Here is a 23,633-nt window from a genome sequence, read left to right as displayed (position 1 = left end):
TGCAAGGTTTGGGTAATCTACAGTGGTAGGGTTTTTGGTTTTTCTTTGTGTGTGATTTGTTTGTTTGTTTGTTTGTGGTTTTTTAAATAGCAGTCTTTGTGATCATGCTGAAAAAATACCTCTCTATTGCTATGATTTATATATAAGGTGGATATTTAGTGTCTGGCCTCATTCTCTTTTTTACCTCAAGAAACTTAGGATAATTACCCTACTTTGAGACAAATCTGTATTAATAATGTTAATGACTTGTGTGACTGACTTCCAAGTTAGTTTTCTTTACCTTCTTTATCTCAGTGATGAGCCATGGAACAAAACTGCCCAATTTATAGTCTTATCAAAAGAGTTTTTTAGAAGGAAAAAAGTGAACTAAATTTGTCCCTTGCCTTTTCTGTTTTAGAATTTGAAGAATTGCAAGGTGAACCATAGCTTGTGATTTTCATGTATGCTTGTGTATCCAGTTAAGGCCTAAACATCTCAAGCTCTGAACTCCCAGTGCTGCTGCTAGCAGTTGTTTGTGTGGGTAGCTGTGGCTGCCTGTGTTACAGAGCTACTGCTACAGCTTATCCTTCTGGGTGGGTTCTGAGATGTGCCTCCAGTGCTGAAAACAAAGTCCTCAGTCTTATTACTGCTTGTTTTTGTGAGGCTGTTCCTCAGATGTATTTTTGTCTTAGATGTCAGTTTCAGTTTTTCAGAAATTTTGGATCTGCTGTCTTTTCTTGCTGCACTCGGCTTTAAGCCAGATCCTGCAGTATGGGAAGATATTCATCCTCATACTGGGCTGGGGGTGTGTTTATGTGGATTGTAGTTGGCCCGTTAGTTTTTTTGTTAAATTCCTTCTCACTAAGCTCTATCTCAGAGCTTTGAAATGTCAACATTTTTGTTTTAATTCTATTTGCTAGCTTGTTCTCCTACTTCTCTTGTTATCACAGGTAGAAACGATACAAGTCCAGCTTAAAACACCAGGCTTCCTGGCCTTGCTTTCCTGACACGCTTTGTGTGTGTTTGAGTTCAGTCACAGTGCTGTGCCCTGAGCAGTGCCAGCCAGCCCTAGCACAGGGCACACTGAGCTGGCAGAGCTCTGCACACAGCACTGGGAGGCTGCCTATGTCAGGGGGCAGTGTTCTTGCCCCAAGCTCTCTTCCCTGGATTCAGCCCAAACTAATGTTTAAAAAACAGTAAGTAATTACTCATTTGGGACTCTTTAGGAGGAGGAATATCTAGTTTTCTTACTTCTAGGTATGGGGCTGTATTTCTAAAAAGGAGGGAGTTTTCTGCACCAAAACAATTTTTATTATTCAAATTATTTCACATCTGTAACAGTAACCACTGTTACTTGTTTTATACATACCCATTGCCTGGGAGTTCTTTGTCTCAAAATCCAGGACTGTGCCAGCTCTGCTTTTGGGAAAGCATAATTAGTGATTTTATACAATGTACATCTTCACTCAGCTGGCCCCGAGTGCTCGTCTGTCTGAGGAACATACTTGAAGCGTTGCTGCAAATAATTCTGAGATGGCTGAAGTGGGGTCAGCAAAGCCAGGAGTGCTGGAGTGTACATCTTGCTCTTTTTGATGTCTCTTCTTCTAGCCCTGTTTGGGATAAATCAAACTGATAGCACTGGAAAAATCAGTAACAAGCAGGATATTTATGCTCTATTGCCAATGCTGGGTCTCCTGAAATTGTCATTTTCAAAGCAGTAGTGGTGGTAAGGAAAATAGATGGAATTTAGGCGTATTTTTTTCCCTCCAATTTTAGGAGGGGATTTTTGTAATCCCATCTCATCTGAGATGACTTAGACCTTTCAATTTAGGTATGGGCAGACACCGTACTAGCTCCTTCCTGACAGTGGCACAGGATGTTCATCCCAGGTCTGCAACTGGGCAGACTTCACCACTCCTTGGCTGGATAACATCATCATTATAGGGACCTTGGAAAACTGCTTCAAATACTTGGCAAAATTGTTGTAAGTTTACAAGTCTACTTTCAATTCATGGTTGGTACTATAGTTATTGTCAGTTTTAGTAGTTGCAGTATTTTTTAAACCAGTCATTTGATAGTGAATATTCCAAATACAAGAGTTAGGGAGGGAAAATAACTGGCAAAGGATTTCAGTCACAGTTGCATTCTAATGTTGGAGATGGCTGGAGATGCTGCCAAAAAATGCACCCAAAATCCCAGCAGCTCCCAGCCAAAGACTGCTTGGCAGGACTCAACCAGGTATGGCTCCCCGGGTGGGCCATTCCCGTGCAGGAACAGCCAATCTACAAGAACTGGTGGCAAGTTTTGTTTGTGAACTCTGAATTCTCTTGGCTCTCTGTAGCTAGAATGATCTCACAACATGACAGATGCTCTTGTTGAAGCACTGCAAGCCAAGCACAGGGGCTGCACCACTCTGGAACTGGCCAAAGGTGTTATATCTGGTTTGGTTCACCCAGTTTGCAAATCTGTGTGTGCTTACAAGCCAGGCACCCCTTGAGAAGGCAGCACGGCTGCACCTCCTCCCTACCAAACCCAAGAGCTTTGTTAGGGCAGGAGCTGGGGGCTCTCAGGTTTGAAGGTCCAAGATCCAGCCCTGGCCACTGCCACATGTGGTCATTTGCCTTTGCCTCACCCTACTCAACATACCTGAAATGTTCATCTTAACTTTTCTATGACAAGCCCTTTTCTATCTGATCAAGCAAAGGTGGCGTTTTTTAATGAAAGACATTTTTCTTTTGAGTTTTGGGAGGTGGTTTTTTGTTTTGTTTTACTTATTTCTGATGGGGAAAAAAAATCAAAGGAAATTCAGTTGACTTTTGGAAGTCATCCTTTGTCAGAACTTTCTAGCTTTGATGAGACCGAATCCATAATTGCTGAAAAATTAACAGTACAGCTGCTAATCTTGCCATGATTGTTTGTAAGGGGACACACGCTGGTCATTCTTTAGGCTACATATATTTGTAAATAAGGCACAGAAAAACATGGACATTATCCTTTCCCAGGTTTTAAACCACTGTTAATAGACTTGTTAATCCAATGAAGAATTGTGTTTTTACAGAATTAAAATGTATTAGCCTAGTGAGTACAAAAGGGGCAGTGAAGAGCATTTACTCACAGGGTAAATCAAGCTCTGATCAGCTGATCATCAAAACATTATCTGATTTACATTTCTAAAGGCTTATGACCATATGAACAGGAAATTAATTTTGGCACTAGGTTCAATGATACTCAAGTCTGCTATTCTAGAAAGAAGCACAAAGCTCTATTCATATTGAGATCCACTACCCAGTACCGGACAACACGGATGACTCCTTAATTTACTTGGCCCCCGCACTGATAGGTAAAGCATCCATTTTAAAAGCTCCCAGAAAAAGCAGTAACAGCCTTGGCACTGGCTTGGTGCAGCTCATCTTCTGGTGTATTCACAGTTGGCCTATACAGCTGCTAAATTCTGTTGGAACAGATCTGCTACCTGGAGGGACTGTTGAGTTGTTGAACTGAACTGCTCGATTTGGGTACCACCAGTTTCTTTCTAGGTTAATTTGTAAAACGTTATTTTCCTCTGTGGAATATCTCTGCCTTAGCTGACCACATTACAGTAGCTGAAGCAGTTTTTTTCATGTCATGGCACTTTCCACGCTTTCCTCCAAGTATTTTGCCCAGTGAAAACAGACAAGAGAGTAAAAACCGGACAGTGCCCTTTGACATAGTACTTTGTTATCCTGCCTAATGCTATTGAGGAGAAAATTCCTTCTCCCACCTAATGCTGCTTATTTATTTATTTATTGGAGATGAATCCATGTTGCTTCAAGAGGCTTTTTTCTGTGAGATAATAGCAGCAGCTCTTCATAGATCCATTTGTTGCCGTGGTGATCTGCCTACTCCTTTTGTTAGTCCGCCTCTACTTCAATAAACCCCCTTCCTGTTATCAGCCTGGTGAAAATGTCTGCAAGTTCTTCAGAGCTAATAAACAGCATACATCATTCCTTTCATCTGATCACTATAGTGTGGGGCCGTATGGGAGTGAGAATGGCGCATGAATTGTACAGCTGCACTAATGGAACTCCGAAGAATGAACCTCCCGGCTCAGCCGGGCGAGTGCACGACAGGGCACTGCCTTCCGAGCCGAGCCGGAGGTGCCAGGACTCAAAAGCTGCACCTTGTTTGGAGCACCAGGGAATGACCTGTCTCTCGAAACTAATAATGCAGAGCTCTCGGTGACCTGTTTCAAAGCTGCTGGGTTTAAAACAAGCTTGAGGTCTCTGCAGTGTTTTCAGCCAGCTAAAACAATCTTTTTTTTCCTTTGTCTCCTGTCTCTTACGCCTCCCAGGAACGAGATGGAAAGACACTTCTTGGAGCTACTGCAGTTTAATATCAATGTTCCTGCCAGTGTTTACGCCAAATACTACTTTGATCTTCGCTCCCTAGCAGATGACAATAACCTGAGCTTTCTGCTGGAGCCTCTCAGTAAAGAGAGAGCACAGAAGCTGGAGGTAAATGGTCTGAGAGTGGCTGATTAGGGGACTCCTCTGTCTTGTATGAGTAGTAAGAGCATCTGTTGCTAGTCATGTTAAGTGGCAGTTAGAAAAACTAAAAAGCTTTTAAATTAGTGTATTACAGGGTAATTTAACCCCTTTATAAATACAGTTAGCAATTCTAAAACCATGCCTAGGCTAAGCTAGAATTCTGAGGAAAGGAAGGGTTTTGGAAGAGATTACAAAAGTCTAGCAGATAGCAAAATAAAATGGATGTTATTTTGGGAACGGTGGTTCAGCTAGGCTACTTAAGATTGAAAGGATTAGTGTCATATGTAATGGATTGTCTGTCCTTCCATAGTCACAGTCTGTATTCCAAGCACCTAGAGACAGTCACACTCAGACCCATCTAAATTCTACCAGCTGAAGGTTTCCCACTGCATCCCACTGCACAGCTGCTTTCAGATTTAGAGGGAGCCCTCTTACTGCTCTCATGGTTTAATAAACAATTTGTCTGGGGGCAGCTGCAGAATTAAGTTGTGGCTTCCCACCTTTCCAGAGAAACATTGCTTTAAGATAAACTTTCGGGCTAGCCCCTTCTTGTGAATCCTTCAGGATGCCCAGAGGAGTGTGAATGCAGATTACTGCCCCTTCCTGCTCCATGGGAAAGGCTGCCCTTGTGGGGATGCCCTGCAGCCTTCTTGGTGTGGAGGCTCATTTCAAAAAGCTTTAACTTCTGCAGAGTCAGTCTTCCTAGTTGCAGGAGATATGTAAGACATGTGGAAAATACACAATTACCTGGGTTCCCAGGGAAATTTCTTGTTGGATCAATGCAACCTTTCATCTGTCCAGGTTTAATTGATGACTCTGCGTGTTGTTTTGTTGACCTTTCAACAAAAGCCTTACCACAGGCCCTGTGTACATTGATACCACAGTCCCTTTCAGAGAGGGGTGTGCTGCAGATTCTTGGCTTATATTGTTTCATAGTCCACCCCCAATATTTCTGCCAAGGGCTAGGGGTTTTATTTTGTCCTATAAGTGTCTGAAGTTCAGGAGTAAGTGTGATCCCTCCCGGTCCTTTGGAATGATAAGGATGATATGCCTATGAATTCCTTTATTTAAAGTTAAGCAGTGCAGCTCTTCTGTTTTGTCTCACCCTTGTTACTTGCACTTTAAGCTAACACTGTCACTAGTTGTAAATGTGGTTATAGGGCAGTTCATAGTCCACAGGAAATTGTTTACTGAACTGCTCAGTGCCAGGGCATAAGTGGATGATTTACAGATTGTGAGCCTGTTTTGTTTCTTCTTTCTTCGTATTTGGGGGCTTGGTATTTAAAACCAGAGTAATCTTCAGGACAGTATGTAATTTGCTATCATGCACTTACTAATGCATGTATATTGGACATTTGGTGGTTTAATTCTAAAATGTGATAAATATTTAGACTATTTGGTAAAATTTTCAATTCCACCTTTTAGTTAGAAGCACATAAGCAGCTGATAGGAGCCTGTATAAAGCAGCGAATTAGTGAATTCCAGAAACTGAAAACTGATTTACACCATATGGGCAACTGGGGCTAAATACGTCAACACAGGTTGCTGTGTGATTGATGTGCTAGCATTAGAGCAGGATGGAGAGTCTGTCTGGTCTTGCACCAGGAGCTCATGCCGCCAGTGTCTCAAAGAATGCCACTCTTGAGCCAAATGCATGCCTCCAGAAGGTCGGCAGAAATAAATGTAAATAATTATTTTAAAATACACTTAGAACTTTATTCATGCTCAGAGTGCTTTTCACCTTTTGAACTTGCAGAACACTGGGCTGTGCTGAATGGGTGCTGCCTTAAAGGGAAGGTGTAGGCTTGTAGCTGATCACAGGACTCTGAAAGTTCAGCTGGTGATAGGTGGTAAATTATTAATGGAAGTAAATGTTCAGGGTTGAAATTAAGTTCGACTTTTTTATTACAGGTATCCTTATTAATTTGCATTGATAATGCCTGAAAACTCCAATCAGAAACAGGCCTTGCAGGGGAGGAGACACAGTATCTTTTTGGCAATTTACTAGGATTTAAATAACTAGGGTTGTTGCTAGAATAGCCAGATAGAGCAGGGCAGAGGCAAGCCAATAAACGGATGAAAAAGCAATTCAACACTAGATTGTCTACATGTGCTAATATTTAATTGCCATAATAAAGTACCATGGCTGCCCTTCCTTCTCAGATCATGAGGGTGATCCTGGTAAGAAAGGGTATGTTGGGAATGAAGGCATAGAGAAGGTAAAGGCAAAATAGACACCCTAGTAGAAATTCATTTCCTTGGCTTGCTTGCATGGAGTGGCCAAGGGTGAGATACCCAAGGGAGCACAGAAACCTTTTCACTTTGAACCTTTTCTCCCAGAGAAATGCCTGTGTGTGTTTCTGCACTGTTAAAATAATGTTTTGTGCTGCTTTGTGCTGTGTTGCCCAACTGCTACAGAGCACCTGTGCTGTTGGGATTACACTTGTAAAATCTCCCTTGGAACGTTCACACTCTCCTGATGGGGACTTTTCATTTTGTGTCTGTCTGCGGTGTCCAGGCAATCTCCCGGCTGTGTGAAGACAAATACAAAGACTTGTCAAAAGCTGCTATGAGACGATCTTTCAGTGCTGATAACTTAGTTGGTATCCGCCGTTCTAATGCCATCCTCTCCTGAGGAGAGAGCAGGGCGCAGCACCAGGAACCAGCATCCACCCGCAGGAATCACCACTCCTTGCACACGGCCAGCGGTGATGGTGTCTTCCAGCAAGGGGAGGCGAGGAGAGCCCATCCGCCAAGGGAGCCCAGAGCTTGAAGAACACGCTTGGTGCAAAAGACAAGACCTTTGTCAAATCAACTCTCTCCTCCTTCTAATGTATCCAGAGGTGCAAAAACAAACTTATCTCCTTCTCTCCCCCACAGATGTTTGCTTACTATGTAGGCCTATAGCTGTGAACTCTTGAGGTTTTTAATAATAAGTAGTTTTAAATTTTAGAATTTAAACACTAACCACATGACTATAGTTACTATGTTCTTCCCTCTCCCTTGTCATCCAGAGTCTCACTGCATTTGTATTTTGGGTCAATGCAGTGTTAACAAAAACAACACATGGGACTCTTAAAGTATAAAGCCACTCTGGAGCTGAAAACAGTAGCATAGACACATATTGATGGCTTTTCCCTGGTTTGGCTACTAAAAGCTGCTATTATTGGTGATGTGTTCATACCAAGAAGCTGCCCGGCAGGAAGGAATTCCATCTCTGCACCCACAACTTCACTCCAGTAAAGATTGTCAAAAGACTTTGAATGTTTTGACTGGGGGCAGAGATACAGTTTTATGTATTGTTAAAATGTATAGGGTCCATGCTGCATTTCTTGTGAATTATGGTGCTTCTCTCATTTTCTAATACTTATATTGCTCTGGAAGAGATGTGATCTGTGTATTTTTCTGAGGCATTGAATGCAAAAGTTGGTCTGGAAACATCATCACCATCCCAAACAGTGTAGCAATCCAGTGGTGAATGGCGTGTGTGCAGCACTGCTTCTCTGAGTTCTACTGCAGATCTCTTGTGCTATATACAGTGAGTTCCTAAAGCTGATATTGTGCATCCATCTGGCTCTCCTTGGGTTTCAGTTTCCTGGGAGGAAGTTACATTCATAATGAGACAATAATGAGTTGGAGAATCCTGGACTACCTATCAAGGTAGATGGAAACATATTGTGTTCAACTGAGAATTATCAAAAAGCTTTCTATAAACTTTTTTTTTTTCCCAAAGTGAATTTTATCTTGTGCAACTGCGCTAGAGGCTTGGGGTTTGCTCTTTCTGAGACTTTGGAACAGAGCTTACTTTCAGGCTCTGAAACTGAACTCTAAACAGGATAAGTGTTATTAGACTCTTCCTGTTACAAGTCTTTGTAGTATCTTCCCTTCTTGGATCCAAATAGGTTCTAGGCAGTGTCCTAGGAGCAGATCTCCTTCCGAATGACACGGGTTTTGTGCACTTCCTCTTACAGCCAAGGCCCAGAAACTTACACTGAACAACAAGTCCATCTGCCTTTGGGAGTGGGGCTGTGTGAGTGCCACGGTCAGTGTGGCTGCACTCAGCTGTTCAAAGGGTGCATGCAGCCTTTTGCAGTATGCAAACGGGCCAGCCCCTGGCTCCCAAACCCTCGGAACTTGGCACTTCAGGTATTGATCACAATTCAATATGGAAAATAACACTACATCTTCAGGTGGTTTTCCTTTCTCATGTTTGTATTAAAAGAAAAGCTAATAAACTCTATTTTAATTAAAGTTAAAGTTGAAGGGTGTGTTCTGTACAGCTATTGGATTCCCCTGCCTCTCAAAAAAGGAAAATAAAAAGAGAAACCCCAGTGGTGTGTGTTGAGGCCTCTCCATTCCCCACAGCAGCCTATCACCTTCCTTTGGTCCCCATGGCTGGCAGTGTCTGGGAGAGGCCTGGGCTGGGTGCAGCCTTGCATGGCTGCCCACATCCTCCCACGTGGTCTTTGGATTCAGAACTTGACTCGGGCTGCTCAAATAAACCACTCACTGACAGCTTCTTTGCACTTCAGTGGTCTCTAAGTAGGGCCAGGCTCTCTGGAGACAATTTGATTTTCAAGTCCTCCCTTGAGGAGCACTGAATTGGAAGCTATAAGTGACCAGCTCCTGGATTGACTTGTGACCTAATTGCTAAGGAGCTTTACTTCCCTCAGCACCGCCAGGTGCTGGGTGGGATCTGTCTGGTGCACTCTGCTGTGGGGCTGCTCCACAAGCAGCCACTCTCTGCGAGCAGCTCAGCAGAGACTGGGGCACTCCTTTCCCTCTCTTGCCAGGTGAGATGGAGACTTCCTGCTGATCCGGATGGCAGGTGAACGACATCTCAAGCTGAAGGCTGCTTCTGCAGTACATCCTGCCGGAGATAGTTGCTATGAACCCAATTTTGCTTTGAATATTACCTTGCTTTAGTTTTACTGCAGCCCAGAGCACATTAGCAATGGGATTTTGAGCTGTTCAGCAGACACTAAGCAGGCCTGAACTCCAACTCAGCTTCTTAAGAGGGGAAAAAAAAGCAATTCCATTTACTATTCTGGTACCCATAAAAGAGTTAGATTCTGGAAAACACAGCTAGTGTATTTCTTACCTAAACAATAACATGTAAACCATATGGTTCCCTTTTGAAGTGCTGGGCAATAATAGTGTTTCAGAAGGAATTGCATTTAGGTGGTTCTGGACAATGAACTGGGAAGGGGAAATACCCTCCAGTTTGCACTATTCTATATGCTGGCAACACGGTTCTCAAAGAGGCAGAAGAAAAATTACAGTCATGGTCAGAATACTGGAATTACAGAGACTGTTACCTACCTCTGCTCCCAGGGAAGAGCAACTGGCTATGGGATCAATGTACCTTGTTAATCCAACAGCTGAATAATATTTAATCTATGTGGAGGTGACCTGCTTCAGTTCCAGGGTAGCACTCCCCATCTGGCAGTAAGTGCTGTTTGCAGAGACAATAGCTGTGTTACGGCCCAGCAAGAGTGCTGTGAGCACCAGCCAGAGCAGCAGGAGCAGCGAGTGCTAGCAGGCAGCAGGGGCAGGAGGCCATGGAGGTGTTTGTGGGCTACAAGATGTCCTTGGGCTCCAGCAGCCCCTTCCCGTTGTGTACAGGGAGTGTGTATTTTGTTTCCAAGGGAATTTTACGAGAACTACTTCAGTTTGGGTTTGGCAGTTAAGAGGACAGGCACTTGAGGGATGGAATAAATGTCAAGACCACTGCTCCTGGATAAAGAGTATAGGTGTCAAGCATACCCTGAGCAAGAGAACTGGACAGAAGAGCCATTGAGGCAAGAGGTTGCACAGGAGGTTGGCAGGAGTGCTCGGGGCAGGGTGAGCTGCTCCGTTCAGAGCTCAGCACTGGGCAGGCTGCCAACACACAGTGAATTTCAGGGTGCTGCCAAAGTGACTGCAGTGCCCTTACTAACACCCACCTCTCAATGGCCTGGCAAAAGAGCACTTAAATGGCAGAGCAGGGGCCTGTTTGTCTTAGGATTGGGAAACTCTCAGGCTGCCTTCACAGACAAGGCATTTTCTAGGTGAAATAACCACTTTGGCTTCTGATCTATGATATTAAAACCCATTTGAAGAGCCACATGGTCCCCACACCATCAGACACTGTCCTTCCCCACGCCACCCAGCCTAAACTTGGGTTGCATTTGCACCAGTCAGCCCCAGGGAAGCCGGTGACTGCCTGGAGGGTGGCTGAAGTTGACCAAGTGGAACCTGGAGAGCACAGGAGCACGAGCATTAGGCCAGCTGTGCAGGATCATGTGTGTGCTCACAGGGACAGAGTCCTGCAGGTGATTCACACCCTGCCTCCAGGAAAGGCCCTTCCCTTGCTCGGAAACAGTGGCTTGAGGTAGGCGGTGGATGGCAGTGCTGCCAAACTCCTGTTTACTGAGGAGCTGAGGACACAACGGCTTCCTGGCAGGCAAGAATGACAAGACTGCCAGCAAGGTGCTGGCAGAGTTACTTCTGGGAGCAGCCAGTGAGTGTCCACAGCTCCTGGAGTAGAACCTGATCCTGAAATAATTCATGTCCCCTCAACAACCCAAAACTGCTGCCCGTCAAGCAACAGGATCAGCCCAAATGGTGTGTTCTGCCTGTACTTGAGCATGGAGGGCAGATCCCTGCAGAATCAGGTGAGTCAGGCTGTGGGACTGTCAGGTTTATCACTGGGTGCTGGAATGCTGCTTCCAGGTAAGAGATCCTATCTGGTGGGACCTGGTGTGTGCCTACACACCTAACTAGATAGCAGAGTCCTGCACCATTAGTCACCACGCAGCCAGCCTTAACCCCTTGCTGTCCCTCCCCAAGTGCTCCTCGCAACAGGAGAGGTCGCACAGCAGATGGCAACACGGCCACCCAGACGGGCCGGCGTGCAGCATCCTGCTCGGTGTGGAGCTGTCATCTGCTGGCCTCAGGAGTATCAAAGGCCACTTCTTTGGGGACCAATCTCAGCACAGGGCAAGGGACACGTACTGTGCAAACTGCAGAACGCCAATAAAAGTTGATAGTTAACCCTCTTTTAGCAGCGAGGCGTGACCTTGGCCCGTCAGGGAGCGCGCTGTCAGCGCGGTCACGGGCACGGCGGGCAGGGCCGTCCCCGAGCACTGAACCGGCGCAGGGCAGAGCCCGCCCGCACCGCCCAGCCCGCGCACGGATGTGCGGCATCCTCCGTGCCAGGGGCAGCGCTGCGTGGGCTTGGTGCACATGGAACATGCTATTCCTGTGCCACACAATGTAGTTGCCTCACCAGTTCCACACGATCCCAGTGATAAGAGCCCTGCACGGCCCTCCAGCACACGCCTCCCCCTGCCCCCGACAGGTAAGCTTTTAAGGTAATAGATATTCTTAACAGAAGCAAAAGTAAAGAAAACAATACACACTATTTTTTTATCCTCATAAATAACTAATGTTGATACTTCTCTTTGAATAAAATTTCTTCAGCTTTTCACATAATATAGTACAGTTATTTAAGCAACATTGAACAGCATCGGTAATGGAAGAGGCAAACCCCAACATGTAAATTTGCTACAGCAGACAGGGCACACTGCAACGGCTCTTCCCCCCTCCTGCCACTTGTTGCTGAGAAGCCAGGCTCAAACACGAGTTGATTGTATTACCCTACCATTAGATCAAAGCTGAAAGCGCTCTTGCATTTTTCAATAGGCAACGTTTTGTAGCTAATCTTGGATTTCTTTACACAGTCAGTTGCACTTTGGAAAAAACAAAAACAGCAAAATACCACCCTTGACATGGTTTTGTTCATTGTATTGCATGATGTATGTTTAGCTGTATCTACAAAAGGCACTATAGAGAGAGAGGAGTCCAGCAAGGTGCAGGCTGGAGGAGGTTGGAATTATTTAATGCCCTGGATTACAGCACGAGACTACCATGTCTCTGCGCCGACCTGCCTCACTGCTGAGAACACACCTGTCCCTAACCTGTATCAAAGGTCACTATGGCTTCTGTATGTACAAATTAGGCTATAATACAACTATTTACAGTTTATAACACAACATTCATAACACAACAATTCTGTCCACAATAAAGCACTCCAACATGCTGGAGGGAGTGAGCCCTATTGCAAGAGTGTGGATGGGTGCAGCTGAACAGCCCCTGGTGAGCCCTCCATCCTTGCACCTCTGTCTCCTCTATCCATGACACCCCCGAGACACTCCTGCAGTACCTTTATCTGGAGACATGCCACTTGAGTGTTCCCTCACTTCCCAGGTTTTTGTTTTAAAACGAGGTGGAAACCTTTTGACTGAAGTGGTTCACAGGTGTTAAGAACAAGCTCAGATCCTTGCAGCCCTGCAGGAGCAAAGCCAGCAGTTGTTCTCCAGTGCTTGAGCAGCTGGGTCACAGTGCCATGCTTGAAGGAGGGCAAAAAGGACTCCAGTAATGGCTGGGTAGTTACATACATCACCACTGCTTAGTGCAGGGAAAAAAATAAATAAAACGCAGGTGCTTTCACAAGTGGCCTGAAGCCAGAGGCAGCCAGCCTCATCCCATGCCACAGCTGGAGTCCCTTGCCCTGGCTGCATTTAGTGACTTTGACAACAGAGCCTCCACACCATTATTCTACTTACTGAAACCCAGCTGTCACCACTGCTTAACACCCGGCAATGGTTCTGTCAGTGCTCAGCTGCTGTCTGATCTAGGGAAGTGAAAAAGGCTTGGGAAGTTGGAGGAAAAGAGGTACGAGCGCTCTGCTAGTTCAGTTTTCCTAAATTACCTGCTCCCTCTCAAACCTGTACTCTCTACCAAAGGCACAGCTTTGAAAAAAAGCAGCAGCAATATTGAAGCTGACTGCAAAACCCAGCAGCTGCTCCGGAGAGACAGCGTGCTGCCTGGCTGGGACAGCCCCGTGCAGTCACTGCTCACTGCAGGGGTACAACCACCCTTCCAGGGCTGGCTGTGCCACGCTCAGCTGCTGTGCCACATGTCACAGCTGGCGGGCAGGACACACTGCCTGCCCCAGGAACTCACATGGGACAAGGGAGAAGGAGGAACTCACCCCTCTGCAGGTGAGAGGAGAAGCAGCACTGACCCCTCCCAGGGCAGCTGAGGAGAGCCCCGCTCCCGCTGCCAGAGCCAGCGGTGCCAGGGCTCCTGGCAAGCCCCGTGCTGGGCCAGCAGCCTCACCACCTGCACAGGCCCTTGTGCAGCCCCTCGGCTCCCCGGGCTGTGGCTCCATGTGGAGCCGGCTGCCCAAGGCAGAGCAGGGAGTCAAAGCCACCCAGCTGAGCCCACCGGAGCCAGCTCCTGCCTGGACCTGGGCCCCTGGCTGAAGGGAGCTGGATGTGCTTGCCCAGAGCAGAAGGGACTGTAAGGGTCACCTGGTCCCTGCCTGTACTGCAGACAGCCAGGACCCTGTCCCTGTGGCAGATCCTCTCCACGGCCCCTTCCTCCTGCACTGCCACCACCCATGAAGCCTCCGGCCCGTGCAGCTCCACCCCTCCTGCTCAATGTGCTGCTGCCTGAGCAGGGCCAGCGGCTGCCCCACACCAAGGCCCCCAACCCTCTCCTCCTCCTCCTCAATGCAGCCTGGGGGCTCTGGGGGCACTGAGGGCAGTCTCCTGCTCTGCCCAGGGCACCCAGGGAGGCAGCACCCCCTGCCAGCTCTCCCTGACCCATTCTTTGGGCTTTAGTGAGGGGCTCAGTGGCAGTGCCAGCCCCCACCTGGGATTGGGGGCCACCATCTGCCCTGTCTGCTACAGCTCTGCCTTTCACCCCAGCACCAGCAAGACCTGCTTAGAGGCTTGTTGCAGGACACAAATCAGTGCTTGAGGGCTACTGCCACCTTACTGGCTAACAGGCAGCAGCATCCCAGGACACCATCCAGGATGTGGGACCCCAAATGGGGCATACATACATGGCAGTGCCAGGCTCCAGGCATCCCTGTCCCTCTGCCCCCACATAGCTGGCAGCACCTCCCCCTGCCCTGCCTGGGGCTGCAGCTGCTCTGTGCCCATGGTCCCAGGCAGCCACCACCATGGTGGGGCTGAAGATGCCAGGGGTGGCCCAGCTGTCAGCCCCTCTTCTGTGGCCCAGGGTCTTCGCAACCCTCTTCTCCCTGTGGCTGGGGTCACCGAGGCTCCCTGCGGTCACACATGGGACAGTGGGACCTGTTTGTGGTAGGAGGCCATACTGGGCAGCACCGTCCTGCCCACCAGGGCCGGGCTGGCCTCACCGTACACAGAGGCGCCCGCAGGCTTCCTGGCCCGGCAGCAGCGGCTGGTGAAGCGCCTCCAGGACTCGAGTGTCTTGCCAGACCAGATCCAAACGCCGGAGGTGATCCCCACCACAAGGCACATGAAGTACTTGAGCATGAAGACAGCATAGTCGGGCTTGGGGCGGTGAGGGTCCCCCGGGCAGGAGCAGTTCTGTGCCTGCTCCCACGCCTCCCGGTTGTGCTGCTCGTAGATGTAGCAGGCGATGACAATGGTGGCAGGCACAGTGTAAAGCACGGTGAAGATGCCGATGCGGATCATCAGCTTCTCCAGCTTGTCAGTTTTGGTGCCGCCCTGCTTGATCACGCTGCGGATGCGAAAGAGCGAGACGAAGCCAGCCAGCAGGAAGAGGCTGCCGGTGAAGAGATAAACCACTAGTGGTGCCAGCACAAAGCCCCGCAGATTCTCCAGGCTCTGGTTGCCCACGTAGCAAACCCCGGCCACCGGGTCACCGTCCACAGAGCTCAGTGCCAGCACAGCGATGGATTTGGCACTGGGGATGAGCCAGGCAGCCAGGTGGAAGTACTGCGAGTAGCTAGCAATGGCCTCATTGCCCCACTTCATGCCAGCTGCCAGGAACCAGGTGAGGGACAGGATGACCCACCAGATGGAGCTGGCCATGCCGAAGAAGTAGAGAAGAAGGAAAACCACGGTGCAGAGAGCAGGGCCCGTGGTCTCGTAATGGATGTGGTGGTGCTCCGGGTTGCAAGCCACGCTGGCGTGCCCCGCCACCAGCCGCACAATGTAGCCCACGGAGACGAAGAGGTAGCAGGCAGAGAGGAAGATGATGGGGCGCTCAGGGTACTTGAAGCGCTCCATGTCAATGAGGAAGGTGGCCACGGTGGTTGAGGTGGAGAGGAAGCAGAGGATGGACCAGAGGCCGATCCAGAAGGTAGTGAAGGTCTTCTCATCCTGGGTGAAGTAGGGCTGGTAGCAGGGGATGGCACAGTTGAGTACCTTCCCAGTCCTGATGCGGTTGTACAGCGGGTGGGACTCCTTGGAGATGGGGATCAGGGGCGCTTTGCACTTGCAAGTCTGACCACAGTCCAGCCCTGAGAGGCGCTGCCCATCGAGCGGCGTCAGGTTTTTGGCCATGTCCTTGGCAGGGCGCGTGGGCTTCCCAAAGAAAGGCGGCAGGGTGGTGGCTTCCGTGTGGTTGTATCCCATGCAAAGCACCTCGGTGTCCCCCAGCACCGGCAGGCTGTCGCAGCTCATCCTCTCGGGCCAGGCAAAGCCGTACTGCTGCATGATGGGCGAGCAGCCGGCCTTGGCCCGCTCGCAGACGGAGCGGCAGGGGGGCAGCGGCTTCGTGTAGTCGGACAGGCAGATGGGGGTGTACATGCTGCAGAGGAAGAAGCGCAGGTCCGGGGAGCACTGGATCTCCACCAGCGGCCAGAACTGGTGCACCTCCAGCCCGGCCTCGTCCTGCGTGTCGTGGTTGAACTGGTTGGGCATGTAGGTGAGGTTGTAGCCGATGCCCTTGCACATCGGCACCGTGATCTCCTGGCACACCAGCGCCTTGGAGGCGGCGCGCCCCGCCGCCGGCAGCCCCAGCAGCAGCGGCAGCCCCAGCAGCAGCGGCACCGGCAGCCCCCGGCCGCCCATCGCCGCCGCGCGTCCTACCGCCGCCGCATGTCCCGGGCACCTGCCGCCTCCGCTCCGGGAGCGGGGCCCCGCCGGGAGCGAGAGCGGGATCCCGACCGCCGCCGCCGCCGCCACCGCCACCTGCGCTCTGGGGCGGGCGGGCGCCCCCGCTCCGCGCCGCGCCCGCGCCCCGCCCCGGGACCGCCCCGGGACCGCCCCCGCCGGCGGCCCCGCCCCGCCGGGGCTCCCCGCGGCCGCCCCCACCCCGGGCACCGAGTCCCGCGGCGGCGAAACGCCGTGCTGCCCCGGGCCCCGCTGCCGGAGGCGTCCCGCCGGGTCCCCGTCCGCCCGCGCTCGGAGTCCTGCGGCGGCCCGGGGGCCGGCGGCGGAGTGAGCAGACGACGGTGCTGCCAAACCACCGCTGCTCCGTGTCTGTGCATCTCCTTCCCCCCTTGCCCGCCGGGCCCCTCCCGAGACCCGGGCCCCTCCGGCCCCCCAGTGCCGCGGCGGCCCGGCTTGGCTTCCCCGGCTCGGCGCCAAGAGCAGGGCGGCAGGAGGAGCAGGGCAGGCGGTGCCCGCGGCGCTGCTGCCGCTTCGCCCCATCCTCCTCGGGCCCTTCAGCCCCTCTTCGCGGGAAGGGGCCGGTGCCTTGCCCGCCGTAACGGGATTGGGACGAACGGGGGGAAACCCTGGGTAGGGAAGTCTTGAAAGGATCCTGGCTGGGTTTGCCTTGCTCCGGCCACGGCACATCAGCCCGGACACAGGGGGCAGTGCAGCATCTACCGCCGCTGCCTGCCGGCGCTGCCCGCGCCGAGCTGCCCGGCGGGACAGCGCTCCCGACCCCCGGAACGCGGAGCCCCGGCAGGAAGGGAAACCGCCCCTGCCCGGGTGCAGGCAGCTGCGCTGCCACGTTCCTGCCCCGGATTCCGGTCTCCATCCGCTCCACCAGCCCCTTCTCCCCTCCCAGGCGGGCGGCAGCGCCGGAGCGCAGCGCGAACCAAAGAGAGACCGTGCCGGGGCAGAGGGCTCTGCCCAGCGCCCTGGGACCGCGGGTTCCTGCCACGGCCACCAAGGTGGTCACGCTCAGCTGCCAGGAATTCCAGTCCTCCAGTCCACGCATTCGTAAACACCGAAATTGCCAGCCTGATTTTCAAGCGCTTCCCTGAAAGCCCTGAAGCCCACGGCACGTTCGGGGCACACAGGGGAACAGACCTGCTTCAAAAGCCAGATTCGGGGGCCACCGACCGCAGCTGCTATGGCAGAGCCGTATTCTGGCCAAGGCAGAAAGAAGGCTGCTCTCAAGCCCTTGCACAGGAGCTCCCAGTCCACCTCAGTGGATGCGGATGGAAGGGCAGTTTGGACCAGAGCATTTGGATCCAGCCCTGGATCTACCGGTCAAGACATACCCACAGCACATCACAGATACAGACAGCTTGCATTCAAGGCCTGGTGCTGGGCAACACCAGCACCCAAAACACCCCTAACTGCACCCAGAGCCCACAAAGCAAAGACTCAAAGCATGACTTAGCTCCTGCCTTCCTCCCAGAAGTAAAAGCTGGCTTGCTTATTGCTCTGAGGGCAGTGGCTGATGTACCCCCGGGCAGAGCACTGACTGCTGCTGACCAAAGTCATCAGGGATTTTAAGGCCAGAGATCTCACGACCACCCCTGAAATCCACGTCCACCCAGCCTAGGCATGCATATTACTTAGCACTGTCAACTTTGATGCTTAACAACATTTTTTTAAAAAAGGAAAAGAAAAAAAAATCTGACATCCCAACACCTCTTTGCTTTATGCTCCAAGTTTTCCCTATAATAGAGCTATACAGAAGAAAATTACAAGTCTCATGCTCCTTCGGAAGACAGTGGCATATCCTCATAGCAGGAGTCATAACTTTTAATTCTCCCCAACAATGAGTTTCTGTGGACTAGCAGCCCAGCAGAAGGCAGTCACAGACAGTTTCATTATGGCTCTCAGTTGATTATCCAAATTATAGCTGAGAGCAGAGGGCAGCCTTTTTATTATCATCATTGCTGTACAATTAGAAAATGCTGATGAAGCTCCATAAGAGCAGAAATTCTCTTTTTTTGTTGGCATTTTTCATTTTTATAAGCATTCTCTTGGGCAACATCTTAGTTTGATTTGACACACAATGGGGAACGGGTATATAAGTGGGAAGAGAGAAGATAAGAAGGGAAAAATGGGGCAGCTCTTCATTTCAGTTAATCTATCAACTCTTGTAGCCTGGTTCAGGTTTTGCCACTCCTCCAGATATATCTAATTCTTAGAGCCTGGCTGTAAATAATGCTGTATTTGCTACACTGGGGACACATAAAATCCAATTAAGAGCCAGGTAGACATCTGTTGGCTTGCTCTGTGTTTCTGTTTCCCTTTTGTTTTTTATGAATATGTAGCAGAACAACCAGAGCAGGATTAAATATGGTGTAAGTGCAAGTGCAGTTGGTAGGTTTGTTACTCATCTCTTCAGTACAAGAGTACATGCTTTATGCGCATCCAGCACTATTATTAACAGAAAATGTGTCTGAACAAAATTTACTGTGTCAAACCCGGCAGACAAAAAAGGAAGTGCTTCCTGGCCCAAAGAAATTGTTTTTGTAGATAAAAAAGCTCTTAAATTACTAAAAATTGCTTTACCTTTTATGCATGTGCAGGAGTGTCCATGAAGCTCCACCATGCTAAACAGGTCTGCTTGGGAGTTCCTCTAATCCCTGCTCCTGGCTCCAGCCCAGAGGATACGGGCATGGACTGACAATATGTGTCCTCACAGACATACCTTCCACTCATTGAGGCCTTTTCAGCTGGGATGCAGTGGTTCCTGGTAGAAGAAGGAAGTAAAAACATGATAAATATTTCTGTATTTGGTTCTTGCACTGCTGATTGTCAGCATACACTGTTTACCTGGACAAATTGCTTCTGTGAAGGATACCATGACTTTTAAAAGACTTTAGAAAAGGACTAAGCCAGTTTCCTTTGTAAAGACTGGCTATTGCCCTTGCCCTTGTTAGAGGACTCAGCAGACTTTTGCAAAGAGCTTTTCAGCCCAGGCTTTGGGCAGGGACAAAGCCAGACAGCACTGATCTCGCTCTCGGCTTTGCTGGTACCAAAGCAGGGCAGGAACCTCTTGCCCCTCTTGTCATAGGATCAGCACACCACCCTTTGGCCCTCGACCCTTCTTGCTTGAAGCAGCAAATCCTGGTTTTGTCTGCACTGCTGACAAGTCTCCAGCTCCCCGGAAGAGAGCAGTGGGGGCACAGTGCGGTGACTCCGGCCTCCCGGTGCTGGTGGGCAGCCTGCCAGTCACCCCAGCTGGAGGCTGTGCTGGCTCAGCCATTGCTCGAATTAGCAGTGACCCCTGATAACAAACTGCTTGAGTGAGGGGTGCTGGGGACCATAGGGTGGTTTGCAGCAGGACAAGACTGTGCCTTACTGCCTGTCACGAGGGCAGGAACAGACATCACTCTTGGATCACGGTGCAGCCCCCAGGCAGCTCCAGCACAGCAGACCACTGTGTACAGGCACACAAGGATATCAGTGTTTGCCCCACACTGAGGACACGGCTGCATGCTGTCAGGGCAGGTGTGCTTCTGCTTCCTCCTGTGGCAAATGTTTGCCTTCCCACCTGAGAGCTGCAGCTCCAGGCTGCCTGTGCTGCAAACCCCAGCACCAAGACCGACCCCGTGTCACAGCACCTGGAGCGGGGGCTCCTAAATAAGACCAAGGTTCTTGCTGCACTACAGGCAGGAGGCACCTGACAGGCAGGGAGACAGAGGGACTCTGGCCCTTTGCAAGCTGGCAGAGCAGAGTGACAATCACTGCTGGCATTTGCAGAGGGACTCTGGCACCCAAATCTGACTGAAGTGCAACAGCAGCAGGGGTGAACATTTCTCACATGCCCAGATGAATTAAAGGCTGTGGCCTGGGGACAGGAATTCAGTTTTAAATCACTTGAATGCTTTTCACCATGCCTTGCTGAAATTCCCTTAAAAATCCTAGCTTACGTCAATACAATTTGTTTTTATATACACCTGTGCAATTACACACCTTAACATACTGCAGCAAAACAAAACCATGCCAAACTGTAGCCATATCCAAAAGGTTACATGGAACTTGAAAGCTTCTGAGTGAATTAATCCAAAACTTGATTCCTAACAGTGACACAGACTTTAGCAATATCTAACACAAGTGCTGAAGTTTGTAAAATGCCACCAAAAGTTCCGGTAAGTAAGACCAAAATAAAATCAGGAAGAGTCGCTGCACATAAAACTAATCTTGCCAAACTCATCACTTATTAACTAACTATACTTGTACATATAAGTGTGCATAAAATGTATGTAATAAGTTTTCTCTGGTCTCCCCAGGCACTGGGAACATTCCCATGAGCCACAGTTGGAATACTGAAGGGATGTCCCTATCCTGAGATGCCACTACCACAGAATGCAGAGGCAGGATCAGGGCCCTGGCCCAGAGGTGCAGGAGGGAGGGTGATGAGGATGGGCCTCTGCCATGCCACAGCCATGGCTGCTCTTCAAATCCCCTCACTGTGACTCACACAACACTGAGATAAAGAGGAAGCAGTGAAGTTCCTTACATCTAATTTTTTGGGGGGTATAGTGCAGCCTGAAACATCTGAAACTTTTCAGATATGTAGTTTTTGAAACACATCACATTATGCTTTCTTTTCTTTTTCTCTCATGGGCCCTTGAAAAGAAAACAGTCCCCATAGTGAAGTTGACATGATAAATTAGTATGGCCCTGGCAAAGCCCTCACTCTTCATTTGGCAAATACTTATTTATGGACTTTCAATTTGTGGCTTATGTAACAACAGGGTGAGTGACTTTCAAAAAAGCTCCGCCATGTATTGACCTGATACAGTCTAATGGGTCCTTCAGAGCAATTAGGATTTATTGTGTTAGCCTCTATTGTGTATAGAGACCATTTTAAAAACATGTGTTATTTACCCAGAAAGCAGTAATGACTGTTTAAATACAGTGAGATTGTTTTTTAAACTCTTGCTGCTCTATACATTGCAAAGAAGTTGCTCCAAATATTTTTCAGAGTTAAATACTTTGCTCCAGTCCGGATTATTGTATGGCACATATATTTGTATGTCTATAGCTGTAAGTGAACCGAGCTCTCAGGAAAGCTGCAAAATGAGCAGCCTTGAAGCATGGAATCTGAGATTTTTTTCTCAACCAAGGGGCTAGTGCTTGTCACTCTAGTGATCTGAGCAGCTCAGGCCTTTTCCTAACTTAGAGAGCAGGGCATTTCCCATGAACCACATGAGTTTTGCTGCCTGATCTGTAAGTCCAGCAAAGATGACCTTAAGAGCCATAAAGCTGTGGTTTGCATCATGGCACATGTAACCCTCTGCATGCACCTGAGGTGGGGCTGTCACCACTTCCCTGTGATCTCCTGGGGGCCAACACTCAAGAAGCCCGTGCTGGCTCCTGAAGACCAGTGCAGGTGTGAGAAGCCAAACCCTGGCCAGGCTCCTCAGCAGGCCTGAAGGAGCACAGCTTTGCAGCCCAGCAAAGCTCAGCGCTGACTTACACCAGCTCTGACTCTGACCACAGAGTAAAAGAAACCCCCAGCTCATACATGGGAGCCATCAAGTGCCTCTATGAAATAATAACAATATAGACTAATTACTGCTCGACTTATCTTCACACCAATGCTGTTTTGATCAGCGCTATCTCAAAAATATCTCTGTCCTTTTTTGCCTTTTCCTACCCTCTCCTTTGCTGTGTGAGACCTTCAGGGTTAAACTGCTCAAAGCAGTTCTTCTTTTGCAAAATGCTTTTTCTGTCCTGCTGCAGATCACAGCCTTTGGAGATTTTTTTATCTGTTTGTTTTACACCAAAATTAACATATTGTCTGTTACAGCTGCAGAGACAGAAGTACTAAGCAGTTTTTTATTCCAGCAAAAAGAGGGACAGGTTAGAGGACCCTCTGTCTGAAAAATCTGTGGCAAGTATTCCAGAGTTAGGACCCAATTTTGTAATGGCCATTCCTCTGGAGAGCAGTCAGGCAGCCTAGACTGAAGCTGGCTATAACTTACAGTTTCTGTTTTCAGTTTGTTTGTTCCAAACAGGGCGAGCTGCCCATACTTCTGAGCAATCCTGCAGCATCAGAAAAAGCTAGAAGGTTTCCTCTCAAAACATGCAGAATTCCTAGAAGACCCCTGCCCAGGAACACCTCAGGAGCACAGGATGGGGGAGGATTTGGAGCAGGGGACATGGAAATCCTGGAGTGATGGATCTTGCTGGCAAACTGGACAGACTTCAGGCAGGAATCTGCCTGGTGAGCCTTTGTCTCTTAGGTCCTGCCTGATTTTCAGAGAAAGTTGGTCATTCAAAACTGAAACATTTCCAAGAAATTTTCTGTCTCTGCTGAACTGACACTTTACAAAGAAACTGCCCTCAGTATGAACATCTGCAGTTATGGGTGGTCTCTCCTGGCCTTAAAATTCCATGCATTGGTGCAAAACCTATGATAACAACTGTTGCTGTTAAAAGCAAGTTCAGTCTGTCTTTTCCTAGAATACAGAGCTGATTTAAAATAGGTTTCAAACCTGTAAGCCAGTTTGACTGCATTTCTTCACTAACCTCTCAAGATGCTGCAATCGAGACTTTCCAGATGCAGTGATTCCAGACTCTCTTGAAGCAGCCTTAAGGGATCTCTATTTCCAGCAACTGGACTTCTTTGCAACAAGCCAATTACTCACTTAAGATCAGAAGTAATCAAAAATTATGCATTTGAAAATTTTATCCTGTATGTGTACATATGTACATTACCCTAGAAGGAGAACATTCACATACAATACACACATGCTGTGTTCTCATGTTTCTATGAACCAGAATGTATCAAAGCCAGAGACCTCCTGAAACAATGTCCTCTACCTGACCTTTTAGGCGTTCTTGCTAAGATCAGGCACTTCAGATTTTCCCTATCTGCTTTTGACATCCTTGAAGTGCTTGACACAGAGCTAGAGGAATATTTGGAACTAAGGTTTGGTGAGTCATATCATTCACATCACGTGAATGAAACTATGTTGAAATACAGATTTAAATCCCTGCATAATCAACATTTATTGGACACAATAAAAAGAGCCAGAAACAGATGAAAAGGCAATTAACACTAGCTAGAACTATATACATTTTGATTACTTCCTTCTGTAAGTCATTCACCGCATAATAGAATACACAGGTCAAAGTGATTTTTGGAAAGGATGTGGCTAGCAACCTTCCCATTCAATTATTAGTCAGATGT

At 49.0% G+C, this 23,633-nt stretch overlaps 3 protein-coding genes across 5 annotated transcripts in view; 1 reads left to right on the top strand and 2 right to left on the bottom strand.

Moving 5' to 3' along the window:
* Window positions 1–8,756, top strand: part of CCNYL1 (cyclin Y like 1) — a 33,091-nt gene extending 24,335 nt beyond the window's left edge. The window contains exons 9-10 of the mRNA XM_063400312.1: window positions 4,310–4,472; window positions 7,024–8,756. Of these exons, the coding sequence (XP_063256382.1) occupies window positions 4,310–4,472; window positions 7,024–7,140 (280 nt within the window). The 3' untranslated portion in view covers window positions 7,141–8,756. The remainder of the gene's footprint in view (window positions 1–4,309; window positions 4,473–7,023) is intronic.
* The window catches only part of PLEKHM3 (pleckstrin homology domain containing M3), a 110,936-nt gene continuing 87,303 nt past the window's right edge, over window positions 1–23,633 (bottom strand). For all 3 annotated transcript variants that reach the window (XM_063400310.1, XM_063400309.1, XM_063400311.1), the window contains 2 exons: window positions 18,998–19,178; window positions 1–1,589 (listed from right to left, as the gene is read on the bottom strand). The gene's annotated coding sequence lies outside the window, so the exon portion shown is untranslated. The remainder of the gene's footprint in view (window positions 1,590–18,997; window positions 19,179–23,633) is intronic.
* On the bottom strand, window positions 11,950–18,034 carry FZD5 (frizzled class receptor 5). Its single transcript, XM_063400308.1, is given in 2 exon segments — window positions 11,950–16,294; window positions 16,296–18,034. Coding segments are annotated over 2 exon segments (2,829 nt in total). The 5' UTR covers window positions 17,463–18,034; the 3' UTR covers window positions 11,950–14,632.

Source organism: Prinia subflava, chromosome 6, assembly GCF_021018805.1.
Source record: "Prinia subflava isolate CZ2003 ecotype Zambia chromosome 6, Cam_Psub_1.2, whole genome shotgun sequence".
Classification (NCBI taxonomy): Eukaryota; Metazoa; Chordata; class Aves; order Passeriformes; family Cisticolidae; genus Prinia; species Prinia subflava.
This window is presented reverse-complemented; position numbering and strand designations above follow the sequence as displayed.